The sequence below is a fragment of the Hyla sarda genome, chromosome 3, assembly GCF_029499605.1.
Source record: "Hyla sarda isolate aHylSar1 chromosome 3, aHylSar1.hap1, whole genome shotgun sequence".
In the NCBI taxonomy this organism is placed as follows: Eukaryota; Metazoa; Chordata; class Amphibia; order Anura; family Hylidae; genus Hyla; species Hyla sarda.
This window is the reverse complement of record NC_079191.1, coordinates 333,875,407-333,892,357: the sequence shown is the minus strand read 5'-3', so window position 1 is coordinate 333,892,357 and position 16,951 is coordinate 333,875,407. Positions and strand designations below refer to the sequence as shown.

Sequence of the window (16,951 nt, the reverse complement as noted above, 5' to 3'; positions counted from 1 at the left end):
TCATTGTTGTGATGTGTACTGTGAAGAAAATAAAAAAAAACTAATATTCATTATTACAAATATATATCGCTATATTCAAAATATTCGCAAAATCGCGAAGTGCTGATATTCGCGGAAAAAATTAGCATTTTGAATATTCATGCTCAACACTAATAGGCAGCTAATAGGCACTAATCGACAACCAATTTGACGGACCCTTCCTAAAATAAGTGAGGGAAGTAAGGGTCAACAAAACAAACTATAATACAGTGAAAGTCAGGATACTGTAAGGGAGCACACAGACTAACAGAAATAATAACTTAACACACACACACACACAATATGTCCCAGTCCACAAGCCGAGTCAGTAACAAGAGATCACAGAAACAGGAGAAGTGTCAGAGAGCGGAGCCAATAGGTCAGATATGCCAGAAATACAAGATACAATATACACGCTAGCTAGGAGATTGAGCCTGGATGAATACTGAGGGTTTAAATAGGGAGCTACACAGGTGAAAAGCCAACGAGGTCAGCTGACCATCCAGAGAACCTTCGGGTTCTTACAATAATATGTCTTACAATAATATCTGAAACACACAAAAGCTGAAAACAATAGTCAAATAGTCATATTTTTTCTATGTAAAATTATAAACTTTTGTAGACATATATTACAACTGTATCTCTGCCTGTCTCCTGTGTTTGCTAAATACTAGTAATATTGTGTAGCTCTTATTGTGTGTTAGCCAATAGTTTGTCAAGTTTTATGTTTCATACTGATCTTTTCAAAGTCATTTTTGCTATTTTACAAGGTCACCACACACTGAAATCACTGTTCAATAAATATCCACCCTTAGCAGATAATTTTTCTTCACTGGGAACGCCAGCTGTCCTGCCTTTTAGACAAGTAACATACTCTTTGCTCTTGAATCCCTGCTGACCAAATGCATATCCATTGGACTTTCTATTGCCAATAGACAATTGTAAATTCAAAATACTGTACACAACCTTAATCTGATTTAAAAAACAAAGCATAGAGTGATAGCAATAACAGGTAAATACTTCTATAACTACCCGCTCTAATATAAGAATCATGATACTGGTTGAAGTCATATGCCACTTGTAGTATGAAAGGGCTAGCTAGGGCTTCATGGAGACATTGGGTCACCTAGAACTCGTGGTAAAATTGAGGCAGTATTAGAGTTTCTTTACTGGCAAAACATTTTTATGACAATATGAGGAATTTCAACATGGTCATCATCATGCTTGCCACAGCTGAAAGACATCTGTAATTATTCCCTTGTTAGTTGCAGTAATGCCACAATATTGCTGTGATTTATGTGTGAACAAAGCCAAGAGTAAAAATTCTAAAGCTCTGTTACTTATAGTTTAAATTAATTAAATAAACAAATGCAATGATCTGATAAACTGCCAGTGACTAAAGTCAGGGGTAGAGTCTAAGGGATCCTCTTGTTCTTCATCAGGGACAGTACCAGAGTACCTCTCCTGATCTTGTTAAATTTTATAATTCTCCCAATTCACTGCCCCCATCATTATAAACCACAGATATTCCTCTGTATTTTCTGCTCAGTCTCAGTCAGATTCACAGACTGAGAAAGGGACATTACCCAGCAGGCGTGACATCATCTGAAGCCATATAGGGGAGAACATCTTCCCTCACAAACGAATGTCCAGCACCAAGTATGCGGATAAAATCTTTTCGTTTATTGAATTTCACAGGACAAACAGGTACAATTAGTCTTCTGACGCGTTTCGTGCTTAGATGCGCTTAGTCATAGAATTCTATGACTAAGTGCATCTAAGCGCGAAACGCCTCAGAAAGACTAATTGTACCTGTTTGTCCTGTGAAATTCAATAAACGAAAAGATTTTATCCGCATACTTGGTGCTGGACATTCTTTGTGTTGGATCTGCTGTAGAAGCCGGGGCGGTGCCGGCGGGTCCATGACACAGGTGTGCGCATAGCAGGAGTGAGCTGTATTTCTCTTGGATATTCAACATCTTCCCTCACTCTGCTACACAGCCCAGAGCTGCTCAGTGTGAGGTGAGCTATGATTGGCTATGGCTGCACAAACACCATTCAGCACTCCAGACGGCATTTCCTGATTGTGAACTTCTGCCATGTCAGCAGGAGTTCAAAGTTTGTGCAAGAGATGGGCAGAAATGTGTTCTGGAGAAGTAGGGAGACACCTAATGGCAGCTTTTTTTTTTTTTAACACAAATAAAACATAGAAAACTTCATTTTTTTAAACAAAGTACAGTAGAAAGATTTTTTATTTACCATAAGGAGTGCAATAGCAAAAAAAAATTTAATGACAGTGCCCATTTAAGTCATCTTCGGCTCACAGTCTTCAGACTTGTCACTAGTTGGTGGCAGGACACAGTAGCAATAACAGGGCTAGAGATTAGTCAGATGGATTAATGGGTCACAACTAGAGTAACAATCCAGAAGGATTAAACAAAAGTAGGAATAAAATCAGGAAATAGTTGGAAGAGGGACAATCCAAATAGTAAGACATTAGACACAGTCAGGTGAAAAGCAGGGTCAATACTGGCAGCCAATATAGGCATTAAACAGACTAGATGTAGTTTTCATAGAGAAAGTGATACTCAAGCAATAAGGTAAAGACCTAACATATTCTGGGATATTAAGCCATTATACCAGGAATTGTATTAAAGGGGTACTCCACTTGGTGCCAGAAAGTTGAACAGATATGTAAATTACTTCTATCAAAAAATCTTAATCCTTCCAGTACTTATCAGCTGCTGTATGATCCACAGGAAGTTCTTTTCTTTTTGAATTTCCTTTCTGTCTGACCACAGTGCTCTCTGTTGACACCCCTGTCCTTTTTAGGAACTGTCCAGAGTAGGAGCAAATTTCCATAGAAAACCTATCCTGCTCTGGACAGTTCCTAAAATGGACAGAGGTGTCAGCAGAGAGCACTGTGATCAGACAAAGGAAATTCAAAAAGAAAAAAAAAAAGTTTTCCAGTGGATTACCCCTTTAAGGTTTGATGTAGTAAAAACTAACTGCATTACAGTAGCTCAGCTATGCTGTCTAATGACAAGATTGACAACTAGTTCCAAAGACAACCAGTAGACCACTAATGCAATGTAGAAACTTGGAAATTAAGTTAAAATAGTGATCATATTACTTAAAAGCAGGAAAAAAAACGAAAAAACATGAAAATCTATTTTTCTATGGTTTATTCTGCTAGAGATTTTCATAACTATCTACTGGTGCAACTGCCTTTGTGTACATAGTCAGTATTTATACGTTTAGCTTTAAATTACAAAGCCCTTTGTTCTTTACTAGCTTTATGTAGGAATAAAGAGCATGTTATTGTTTCCACCACAAAACCAAACAACGTTGTATTTCAGTAAACATTTATCTTGCCGATGGGATCAGAAACCGGGTTGTCAATGTAAATGATTGTTTTCTACAGGTGCGTGCAGACTAAACTATGGGACATGAGGTTTTAGCTCTACGTAGAGAATAAGAAAACATAACAAGATACAGAATATACAGTACATAACCTTTTACATTAACCAAGCCCTATGATATCATGCAATTACTAAACTTGTCCAGCAACATTTTTAGGAATTCTTCCAAAAAGAAGGAACAGTCAACTGTTCATAACTTATTGATAAGAAGCGCACAGCATTGTTAACCAGTGATACAGTATGCAGGGATTATACATTCAATATATATTAACCAAGCTGGAAGGAAGGCAACATTTAGAGGTCTACCACTTCATTAAGACGCCTAAAATAAAGTTTTCTTACTATATAAAAAAAAATTTCCATCCCATGTTTAAATAGTTTATTTCAAGGGGATCATTTTCTACTTTCTATTAGATTATATGGAAGTCATAGAGAGGGATGGCTTTTAATAACCATGCAGGGAAAATATATAGCTGGTTCAATCCCCCCCTGGAAAAGTCACTTGTTTGCTATATCTCAGAATGCATGACCATAGCAGTCAGCTGATCATATTACAAGGGTAATTTGTGATGAGACAACTATATCTATTGTTAAAAACAAACACATACATGGTTTAAAGAGAACCTGTCATCATTTTCATGCTGCCCAAACTTTAGATCATCAGGAAAGCCCCCAGTGCCTTATGCCTGCCCCACCAGCCTTGATATTTAGATTTCTCTCTTAACCCAAACAGGGAGATGTCTATCAATCAAGGCTGGAGGGACAAAGAGAAGCCCCCTCTGACTACCCCGATGACATGTGGTTTGGGCGGCATAAGAGTGATGTCTGGATGTGTGTTTTCTACCAGAAAGCAAGTGGTGTTATGGCATAAAGGGCTGCTTTGAGGGAATGAGAGCGATGCCCATGCATCCAAAGTCTTCTCTCCTAAACCGAATAAACATGGACTGGGACACCTTGAACTGCAAAGTAAAGAAAATCAGTGTCAGGGAAACATCCCAGGTAGATACTTCACACAGTTGGAGAGAATGCCAAAGGTGCAAAGCAAAAGGTGGTTACTATAAAAACTCTAAATATGAGGAGGTGAATAATGTTCACATGCTACGACCATTAAAGCCATACAACATAAAGTGCCATTAGAAAATTACTTATTGTTTAGATTAAGTTTAATATATGCTAAACATAGTTTTTAAGAATCTTTGTGAATGTTTTTTTCAATTTTTCATTTTACTGCCTATATAATAAAATCCAGAAACCTTTCAGTTTTGATTCTGCCTAAAACTATGCTGAGACTTCATGTGCTATGGCGAAAGCTTTTCTGGAGTTTCCTCCCTATCATCATAGGCAGGGTTATAGTCGAGGAAAGAAACAGTATATAGGTACGTTTTGATCAGCCCAGCCTTCCCGCTGCACCACACACACTAACCTCTGCACAGGTCACAGAGCATGCCTAGAAAACGCTTCCATTGCAGTCAAATGGGCCCTCTCTGACATTTCAGTGGTGTACAGAACATTCAGAAAAAATGGTTGCTCCTATAATAATGTACTAAAAATTTAATGAAAGACTTTTAAATTAGAAAACAAAAGCAGATATAAAAAAGTGAACATTTCAGTATCTGCCTCTAATCTAGTTGACACATTCCCTTTAAGCACAGAGGAAAAGGGAGTATTCAGAATAAACTCCTATGAATACTGAGAAAACATAAAGACTCCAAAACAGATGTTACCTTGCCCTGGTCTCATTAAAACCCTTGGCCCCAGTGCTAACCACTGAGCCATTGTGCTAATACCCTCTGTTTTTTCTACTGTCTTGTTCCGGGTGTCTTTGTGTAATGGAAAAAATAAAAGATAAACTCATACTGTTATGATATGTACGGGAGAGAGCCTCATTGCAATGTTAATGATATATTGAGATCACAACTGGTTTTACACAGTATCTGAATGTGACCCAAGTCACCTGCGGGCCCACTTCATTGCTCCTTTAACATAATTAACTTTCCTTCCAATTGAATCAGGTGCCCATTTTTATCCACAGACAAGGTTGGCTGCTTCTGAATTGTGAAGCTGCTTTACAAAAGGTATTAATGACAATCCTATTTCAAGTGCATTGATAATATTGGCCCGGTTCCCCTCTCTCTTGTGCAGCTGACAGATAGTTAGCATGATTTCCCTGGCTTCAAATGCTCGGTGCACTGGCTATTAATAAAGGAAACAAAGCTAATGGCTATGGACTGTTTGGGTGTTTAAATAAAAGACAGACAATTATGCTGGAAACAGAGTCCACATGAAAGAAGATGTCAGCCTATGATTTCAGGAGGGGAGAATGGAGCGCTCCCTTATTTTTGAGTCCTGCTCTATTCACTTCTCCCTTTGTAAGACCATTGAATTTGACTCATCACAGCTTTGCTTTTATTCCTATTTATTAGATGTAACCATTATTGCCTTGGAGAATAGGATTCAGAATTGTACAATATAGTGCTTTATTTAAGTTTTATTGAACATTGTGATAATGTGTGTTTAGGCAGAACTTACCTATACTTTGTCATCTGGTATTAAAATGTAATTCTGCTTCAGTGTTCAAATTCTTCTACTTATTGATGCTCATAATTGTGTCCATATAGTGCTACACTATTAGACTTAAAAGGGTATTCTGGCGCTTGAATATTGTTCTGGAGATTAGAAAAAAATAGAACTTTTTTTTAGTTCTAAAACCAAGCAATTGTCTTGGAAGCAGAAAGAAAACAGAAGACTGGCAGAACGGACACAGCCAAACAAGAGCTACAAGGAGCAAGCGGGGGATCCAGGCTAGGTGAATATTTTTTTATACTCACCTAACCTGGATCCCCCGCTTGTTCCTTGTAGCTCTTGTTTGGCTGTGTTCGTTCTGCCAGTCTTCTGTTTTCTTTCTGCTTCCAAGACAATTGCTTGGTGCAGGACTTGCCAGCTCAGCCTATCACTAGCCAAGACAGGACACTGCTGCAGCCAGAATTATATATAAAAATAGGATGTAGAACACGCCTTTAACGGAGAAATCCAACTTGGAAAAATGTATCCCCCTATCCAAAGGATAGGAGATAAGTGTCAGAATGTGGGGGGTCTGACTGCTGGGACCTTCCGCAATCTCCTGCACGGAGCTGTGTCGATCACTGCACCAGCTGTGGTCAACACCCCCTCTATGCATCTCTATGAGAACTGCTCTCCTATAGGGATACATGGGGGATGTGCCAACTCCTGCTCCTTACAGGAGAAAAGCTGGGGCACCGGGCAGGAGATCGCAGGGGGTTCTATCGTGGGGAGGTCCTTTGGATAAGGGATACATTTTTCTAAGCTGAATAAACCCCTTTAACATTGTTCTTTAAAAGTGTAAAAGAACCTATAATGTGTCTTTTTTCTTACTACCCATTATAACATTTTGATGCTTTTCTTCCCCATTTATATATGCAGTGCCATTGCCTCTCATATACATGGGTGCACAAGAGGAGAATAATTGCAAAAGCAGGGTAGAAGTTAGTCAAAATTTATTTAAAAAAATGTATATAAATACTATCTTACATGTCTTAGAAGATGACATAAAACACTGCATCTATAGCTAGTATCACAACTACATCTAGAAGCATTGATTTTGCTGTTCTCCAAATGCCAACAACACTTTCAAGAACATGTGGGAGAAGAGTCCTTCAACTTTTCAACAAAAAGGTTTTTTTTAAGCATTGTTCTAGTTAAATTCCACATTTCCCAGGATCTTTTGACCCTACACAAAGCTGCATTTCTAAAATGTTTCAAATGTCCAATTGCTGCAAAAGTTCTACCATGTGGTCATTCATTCAAACACAGTCCTTAAAATTACACCAAGACGGCTGAGTAGGTTTTCAAGCCCATTATCACAATCCTTTCATTGAGCATTGAATCTGCTTAGTAAACTACCAATCCAAGGTGATCTTTTATTCACGAGAATGTCTAAATATTTAAAAAGAATGAAAAGTGGCCAGTGAAAAAATACTCCACTAAAGTGCACATCTACCAGGAGAAGTAGTCAGCAACACCTGTTACATTTTCATACAATGTAAAACCAACTGTACTCACTATTGCTTTATGATTACTTATTAATAATTTGGCTGATATATTTGCTTACAAAGGGGTGGTGTACATAAAAATAGCACCCCTTGAACCTGATGTAACGTAATGTCTTGGGCTGCACTGCAACCTGGGAAAAACTGGGACAACACTCATTTTGTATGCTGCTAAAAATGAATATCAGGACAACGATCACATAAGAATTGTGAGACCACCATCAAACACAGGTACAGACACTATATTACGAATTACACTAACTTTACAGCCCCTGTAGCACAGTCAAATAAAAATAAATTGAGTAATACCCCTTTAATACCCAAATGTCAAAATGAAAACAGGATGTTAGAAATCTTTGCTGAATTATTGAAAGGAAAAAATTCTAATATTGCATTGACATACGTTTTTGAACCCTTCAATCAGTACTTCATTGAAGCGCCTTTGGCAATGGGTTACAGCCCCCAGTGTTCTCAAGTATAATGCCACAAGGTTTGCACTACTGGATTTTGGGGATTTTCTACTATTCTTCTTTGTGGTTCCTCTAAAGCTCTTTAATCTAGGCTAGAGACCGTAGGTGGAAGCCATTTTCAGGTCTCCACTGATACATTTTACTAGGATCAAATCAGGGCTCTGGCTGGGCCTCTCAAGGACATTCACAAAGTTGTCCCATAGCCACTCGTATGTGCTATTGGCTGTGTACTTAGGGTCATTGGGGGGTATTAATGAAGCATTTTACCCTGGTTTTCTTGGGTGAATTTGTTACAATATTTTGGCGCAGTGTGTTTTTTGTGACTTTTCCTGCGACTTTTCATGTACCTGTGTTTTGGATTGTTGTAGTGGTAGACATGTTTTTTGGTTAATTTTTTTGCAGTGGTCAGGGATTTATGAAACTGCAACTTATTTAAAAGGTTGCATACTTTGGCGCAAGCCACGAAAAAGGGCGCTAATCACCACTAATTATTAAAAAGTTGCATAATTGTCGCACGGGATAAAAAGTCGCACAAAAAGTCCATACAAAGTTAAGTACTGATGTAAGAAATGTGATCAGCTCCAGATTCATCACATGACCTGTACCATATGATAAATTTGGTGCAGGTACACAGTTTCTACTATATGAATTAATAGAGTAAAAACACATTTACCTACCCCACTTTTCATTAAAAAAAAACATTGCCTTTTTGAAGGTAAACCTTGGCTCAGTCTGAGCTTGATTGCTCTCTGGATAAGGTTGTCATTAACTCCTTAAGGACGCAAAGTTGTTCCCCGCATCTAAAGTGAAAGTAAAACCCTTAACGGCAGCTTGGTCAGGCTGTTCGGGACCGCCGTGTTAAAATTACGGCGTCCCAAACAACTGAGCAGACGGGGGGGGGTCCTACCTGCCTTCCTCGCCGTCTGATCGGTGATCTTCTGCTCCATACCTACTCAGCAGGGTGGAGCAGCAGAGTGCTGATAACACTGATCAATGCAATGCTATGGCATGGCATTGAACAGTGTATGCAATCAGAAGATTGAATGTAATCGTCCCCCATGGGGACTGAAAAATTGTGTAAAAAAAGTAAAAAAAAATAAAAAATAGTTAATAAATGTGAATTAACCCCTTCCTTACTAAAAGTTGAAATCACCCCCCCCCTTTTCCCAAATTTCATATAAAAATGTGTCAACATAAAAAATAAACATATGTGGTTAATTAAACCACACAGTCAATTCCAAAGTCCAAAATTGTGTTTTTTTGGTCATTTTGTATACCCTAAAAATGTCTTATAAAAAGCGATCAAAAAGTCCCATAAAAACAAAAATGGTACCGATAAAAACTACAGACCACGGCGCAAAAATGAGCCCTCATACATCCCCGTATATGGAAAATAAAAAAGTTATAGGGGTCAGAAGATGACAATTTTAACATACTAATTTTGGTGCATTTAGTTATAATTTTTTTTAAAGTAGTATAATAAAATAAAACTCACATAAATTGGGTATCCTTGTAACCATATGAACCTGCAGATAAAATATAAGGTGTAAATTTTAATGAAATGTGCACTGCGTAGAAACAGATGCCGCTAAAAATTACAAAATTAAATTTTTTGTTTCGCCATAGTTTTTGTGGTGAAATGACTGATGTAATTACAAAGTAAAACTGGTAGCACATAAAACAAGCCCTCATAGGTCTGTTGGTGGAAAACTGAAACTATTATGACCGGCATTTTTCATTGTAGTGGAAGCATTTTTACACCTTTTTTTGTGTGTGCTGGTAATGTGTAGGAGCACCAAATTTGATAGCATTTGATGAATTTGCATTTGATACATTTTGTGCAGGTAACATTTTCTGAAATTTCTGTCTTCACCTACACCAAAAAGCTAAGCCAAGTCTGGGCTGGTGGAGTTTTAGAGACTTTTCAGTGGCTTTGCACCTTTTTTGCGCTTTTCACAAAAAGTCGCAGTTGACAAAACCCTTCCATATCATGTCTGTTGCCAAAATCAGTGGATTGCAACTCAAAATCAGCAGAAATGTGTAAACCAAAAGGCGCAAAAAAAGGAGCAAAAAACCCTGCTTGCTCCTTTTTTGCGCCTTTTCTAGACACAAAAAAACTGTCTAAAAACAATGATAAATGTCGGCCTATGGTTTTTAGTGGGTGAGGAAGAAAGAACGAAAGTGCAGACATGGAAAAACCCTGAGTCCTTAAGGGGTTAAGAATATCTCTGTACTTTGCGATATTCAGCTTTCTGATCAGTTCCAGCCACTGAAAAACATCCACATCCACAACATGATGCTACCACCACCATGCTTCATTGTAGGCATGTATTGGGCCAGTGATGAGCAGATCCTGGTTTCCTCCAGACATAATGCCTAGAATTGAGGTCAAAATGTCCAATATTAGTTTCATCGAAGTTTCTTCCATCTGCAAACAGGAACTTTGGAGCTCAGCCAGAGTGACCTCTGGGTCCCAAGGTCCTTCTTCCTGGATTATCTACTTGGTGGTTCTAATTGCTTCAATCTTCTTTCATTTAAGAATTATTGAGGCCACTGTACTCTTGGAAAATTTTAGTGCAGCAGAAGTTTTTTTACCCTTCGCCAGATCTGTGCCTCCACACAATCCTGTCTTTTAGCTTTTTTAGGCAGTTCTTTCCTCCTCATGGCTTGGCTTTTGCTGTCATATGCATTGTCAGCTGTGATACCATTTATAGACAGGGCTGTGTCTTTCCAGATTATGTCCAATCAACTGACTTTACCACAGGTGTCTCCAATCAAGGTGCAGAAACATCTCAAAAATGATCAAGAGATATGGGAGGCCCCAGAGTCCATGCAAAATTTAAGTTTTTCCTTCTTAATAAATGTGCAAAAAATATCTAAAATGTGTTTTACACTTTATCATTATGGGGTATTAAGTGCAGACTGATGGGGGGAAATCCAGATTTTTTTTTTTTGTTTAGCACCAAGCCTCACCATAACAAAATGTAAAAAAAAAAAAAAAGGGTCTGACTGCACGGTGAGGCTGGGTTCACATCACGTTTTATGCAATACGGGACTGCATATGGCTGTGGGGAGCTAAAACTGGGTGCTCCCTTATCCCTGCCATATGCGGCCTGTATGTAATGTATTTCAATGAGCCGACCGAAGTGAAGCAGTGACTCCGGTCGGCTCATTTTTGGCCCATATGCAGTTTCCCCACCGGACCTGAAACCGAGGTCCACCACGATTTTATGTCCGGTGGGAAAACCGCATACGGGACAAAAATTAGCCAACCAGATTCAGCACTTCGCTCCGGTCGGCTTATTGAAATACATTACATATGGGCTGCATATGGCAGGGATACGGGAGCGCCCAGTTTTAGCTCCCCCCAGCCGTATGCGGTCCTGTATTGCATAAAACATGATGTGAACCCAGCCTAACTGTATTCTTCTTATACTGCTGTAGTGCCAGTATTACTGCTAAATGGACATATGAGATCCAATAAGGTATTTTGTTTCACTTGCACCATTAACCCCTTAAGGACCAAGCCCATTTTGACCTTAAGGACCAGGACAATTTTATTTTAGCGTTTTCGTTTTTTCCTCCTCGTCTTCTAAAATCCATAACTCTTTATATTTCCATCTACAGACCCATATAAGGGCTTGTTTTTTGCATAACCAATTGTACTTTGTAATTAAACCTCTCAAGTTACCATAAAATGTACGGCTAACCCAAAAAAATATTTGATTAGGAAGGAAATTTAAATGAAAACCACAATTTTGCACATTTTGGAGGGTTTCGTTTTCACACTGTATGGTAGAAATAACATGTGTTCTTTATTCTGTGGGTCAATACAATTAAAATGATACCCATGGCTAGATCATTATATATTTTTGTACTGCTTAAAAAAAAATAAGTAATCTAAAATTGCCCTATTTTGACCACCTATAACTTTTTCATTTTTCTGTATATAGGGCGGTATGAGGGCTAATTTTTTGTGCCGTCATCTGTAATTTTTATCGATGCCACATTTGCATATATAAAACTTTTAGATCATTTTTTATAATTTTTTGGGGGAATAAAATGTGACAACAAAGCTGCATTTTTGAACTTTTTTTTTATTATTTACATTTACGCCGTTCACCGTCCGGGATCATTAACATTATATTTAGATAGTTCAGACATTTACGCATGTGGTGATACCAAATATGTTTATAATAAAAAAAATTACGCTTTTTGGGGGTAAAATAGGAAAAACGGACAATTTTCATTTTTATTAGGGGAAGGGATTTTTCTACTTTTTTTTACACTTTTTATGTTCTCATAGGGGACTATCTATAGCAATCATTTGGTTGCTAATACTGTTCAGTGCTATGCATAGGGCATAGCACTGATCAGTATTATCGGCTATCTTCTGCTCTGGTCTGCTCGATCTCAGACCAGATCAGGAGACACCGGGAGATGGACAAAGGCAGGTGAGGGTACCTTTGTCCGCCATTACAGATGATTTGATCCCCGCGGCAGCGCTGCAGGCAATCCGATCATCTATTTAAACATGCGCATTGCCTCAGATGCCGTGATCTGTACTGATCATGGCATTTGAGGGGTTAAATTCTTTTACAGAGTTCATCATGCCACCTCCTCTGGCAGCGAATTCCACAGTCTCACTGCTCTTACAGTAAAGAACCCCTGTTTGTGCTGGTGTAGAAACCTTCTTTCCTCTAGACGTAGAGGATGCCCCCTTGTTATAGATACAGTCCTGGGTATAAATAGATCATGGGAGAGATCTCTGCACTGTCCCCTGATATATTTATACATAGTTATTAGGTCTCCCCTAAGTCTCCTTTTTTCTAAACTAAATAACCCCAATTCTGATAATTTTTCTGGGTACTGTGGTCCTCACAATCCCCGTATTACTCTGATTGCCCGTCTTTGAACCCTCTCCAGCTCCACCATATCTTTCTTGTACACTGGTGCCCAGTACTGTACACAGTATTCTATGTGTGGTCTGACTAGTGATTTGTATAGTGGTTAAATTATTTCCTTGTTGTGGGCATCTATGCCCCTATTGATGCACCCCATGATTTTATTTGCCTTGGGAGCAGCTGCCAGACACTGGTCACTACAGCTAAATTTACTGTTAACTAAGACCCCTAAGTCCTTTTCCACATCAGACGTCCCAAGTGTGCTCCCATTTAATACATAATCCCAGCCTGGATTTTTCTTCCCTATGTGCAAAACTTTATCCAAAGGATAGGGGATAAGATGTCTGATTGCGGGGGTCCCACTGCTGGGGACCTCTGGGATCTTTGCTGCAGCCACCGCTGTCATTACTGCACAGAGCAAACTCGCTCTGTGCGTAATGACGGGCGATACAGAGGCCTCTTGACTTCAAGGCTCCGCCCCCTCGTGACGTCTTGGCCCGTCCCCTTAATGCAAGTCTATGGGGGGGAGCGTGATGGTCGCCATGCCCCCTCCCATAGACTTGCATTGAGGGAGTGGGCCATGATGTCATGAGGGGCGGAGCCGTGACATCACGATGCTCTGGCCCCTGTACTGCCCGTCATTACTCACAGAGCAACTTTGCTCTGTGCAGTAATGACAGTGGGGTGCTGCAGCCGAGATCCCGAGGGTTCCCAGCGGTGGGACCCCCGTGATTGGACATCCTTTGGATAGGGGATAAGATGTCTAGGGGCGGAGTACCCCTTTAAGCTTGCGGTCTAAGTCCCTGAAATCATTTTAAGGACACTCCACCTATCTCTTACTTTGTCATTTGTGCCGATATGTACCATGACCGCTGGGTCTTCTCCAGCCCCACCCAGCAACCTGTCAACCCGATCCGCTATGTGCAGAACTCGAGCGCCAGGTAGACAACACACTGTTCGGCGATCCCGGTCTTTGTGACAGATCTCCCTCTCTATCCCCCTAATAATAGAGTCCTCCACTACCAGTACCTGTCTTGCCTTCCCTGTACTCCTACTTCCCTCCTTACTGGAGCAGAAACCCCCCTGGTGGTCAGAGGCAGTATCTTGCTGCAGTACTCCTAGCTCTGAAATGGCATCCCCCTCATCTGCACCTCTCCAAGGTGTCAATGCGTCTTAGTGTTGCCAGTTGCTCCTCTAGATCCAGGATCTGGGCTTCCACATGAACAACTCGCACACATCTCGCACAACAATATGCACCCTCAAACTGCTGTTCAAGGATTGCATGCATCGCGCAACATGTACACTGGACTGCATTTTCCAACATGGAGGCAATCTAGTTATGGGGATTTCACAGATTAACAGCCCAAAAAAGACAGTAAATATTACAATTAAATTCTCAGTAAACCTTGTGAGTTTAAAGTCCCCACAGTGTAAGGAAAGTAACACTTACAGGGATCTCAAACTACTGCTTTCAAACTCCTGTTTGACAACTCTCTTTCAGCTGCCTCTCTTCCAAAGCAACACTCAGACAGAGCACGTTCAGCAATTGAGTCCCAGACTAAGATTTAAGCAACTGTGACCAATCTACCCCTCCCCCTAGAGGCAGAGTAGAGAAAAAAAAAGTGAAAAGGCTGTTTAAAATTCAGTGATCCCTCTATGTGCAAATGTAAGTACTCACACAAGTCACTCCAGCTCCACAGATTCACTCCGCAGAGCAGATATCTCCTGTTTTACAACTCTCTTTCAGCTGCCTCTCTTCCAAAACAACAATCAGACAGAGCAAGTCCCAGACTAAGATTGTGACCAATCTACCCCTCCTCCTCATCTATGTAATGTCTATCTATCAATCATCTATGTAATATCTATTTATCTATCCTCTATCTACCTATCTATTATCTATATATTAACTAGCTATCTAGCTATCTATCATCTATCTATCTATCATCTATCTATTATCTATCTATCTATTTATTTATCTATCTATCCTTTTAGTTCATGACTAGGACTACTGTTTAACAAATGTCCCATTGTTAATTATCCCAGGACTAGGAAAAGAAAACAAATAAGACATTTTATAATTGCGGCTCAATTGAACCTGACCCCTCTGTTTGCTTTGGTTGGATTCCATCAAATTTTCATGTTTCATTTCTTACTGAAACCATATGGTATTGAACTTGGTAAATGGATACACATACAATAGGTTCTTTTACTGCACAATTTCTTTGACAGACTGAACAGTCTAAAATGTGACAAATACAAGTATGAATAGTGCAAAGTGATTTTGGCTACAGAAGGAAATTCCTGAGCATACGTTTTTATTATAGTCATGTAATGATGTGATCAGAACAGAAAGACATAGACTGCCCTGTGTGCAGCTATACGAGGAACGATGGAAATAGTCAGAACTAATGGCTACAGTTCTACATCTTATAAACTTATGAAGTTAACTTATAATACTGGAATACAGAGAGAGAAAATTGGGTAAGTGCCCTGCAGCCGCCACTAACCAAAGTACTGAGGACCTCCGCTATTCAATGTCAAACCTCATTTATTCAACTTAATGTTATCATGTGAGTTAAATTGTAGCATAATGCGGCTTGCAACAAACACCCAATAAAATGTCTGTTATGTCAAAAGGTCATATGATGTCATTTTCATCACATGCATAGAAGTAAGGCTACAAATAGAGTTGAGCAAATTTTTTGAAAAGTTTGTTTACCGGGCTTGCAGAACTTTTCAAAATAATTTGTGCAATAACCCACAAATCCCTGTCTAAGAGCTTTAAAGCCCTGTATACCACTGCTGGGGTCACCTAGGAATGCATTCAAGTAGTTTTAAAGTGGTTTTAAGGCTCAGTTAATGTCAAAGTTACAGTGACATGTGGTAACCCATGGCAACTAATAGCTTGTTTAAAAACTAACTGCACTTAAATAAAGGTGCATTAAAGGGGTACTCAGCCCCAGACATTTTATCCCCTATGTAAAGGACAAGGGAATAAGATATCTGATCTCCGGTCCGGCACCGCAGCGTTCTGAACACTGAATCTTGGGGATTCTGTGTTCATGACGACACACTATGCCCCCTCCATTCACGTTTATGGAAGGGGGCATGACGGCTAGTACATAGATGTCCCACCCCCTTCCATAGACACGAATGGAGGGGACATGACGGCTGTGGTCTTCCGCCATCACACGGCAGAATTTCCTCAAGCGGAATTCTGCTTGACGAATTCCTCCTCAAATGAAAGCCCAATACACTTCTATGGGAGTCTATACTCCCATTCACACTTCTACAGAATTTCTGCTTGGATTCCGCATAGAGATGAGCGAATTTACAGTAAATTCGATTCGTCACGAACTTCTCAGCTCGGCAGTTGATGTCTTTTCCTGCATAAATTAGTTCAGCTTTCCGGTGCTCCGGTGGGCTGGAAAAGGTGTATACAGTCCTAGGAGACTCTTTCCTAGGAATGTATCCACCTTTTCCAGCCCACCGGAGCACCTGAAGGCTGAACTAATTTACGCAGGAAAAGTCATCAACTGCCGAGCCGAGAAGTTCGTGATGAATCGAATTTACTGTAAGTTCGTTCATCTCTAATTCCGCACCAATTCCACATCAATACAACACAAATCCTCAAATCCTCACAAGCGGATGCGGAATTGGGGCGGATGAGCGGAAATTCTGCCGTGTGAATAGATCCTAAAGTCTTTTGTATGCAGACCTGGATAAAGCTTCATACACTGAGTCTCTTTAAACAAGGACATAGACCCAAAGAAGAATATTGTGTTTACTTTATAAAATGGTTTATCACACCATCCCTTCCTGATGCAGTCGATTTACAGGAACAGCAGAACATAACAAACAAGATTATTTCAATTCCACCCTTCACTTCTGTGGGAATTAGAAAAATAGTTACAAAGTATTGGAGTTTGGCTGTTTCAGTAATCCTGACCATTTCTCTGTTCAGACTCTGCCTGCATGTGGTGAGCAGTGGGCCGGGGGTTCAGGGATGGGAATTACTATGTAAATAATGGTTATGTGAGGGACAAACCAGTTGCTTAAAAGAACATGTT

General features: G+C 39.7%; 1 protein-coding gene across 6 annotated transcripts in view; it reads right to left on the bottom strand.

Annotated features, from left to right (window-relative positions):
• Positions 1-16,951, bottom strand: part of PLEKHG1 (pleckstrin homology and RhoGEF domain containing G1) — a 247,112-nt gene that overhangs the window by 181,687 nt on the left and 48,474 nt on the right. For 4 of the 6 annotated variants that reach the window (XM_056567337.1, XM_056567336.1, XM_056567340.1 and 1 more), the window contains one exon: positions 9,473-9,503. The exons of the other annotated variants lie outside the window; for them this stretch is intronic. In XM_056567337.1, coding sequence (XP_056423312.1) covers positions 9,473-9,497 — 25 coding nt within the window. In that variant the 5' untranslated portion in view covers positions 9,498-9,503. The remainder of the gene's footprint in view (positions 1-9,472; positions 9,504-16,951) is intronic. 6 annotated transcript variants of the gene reach the window in all.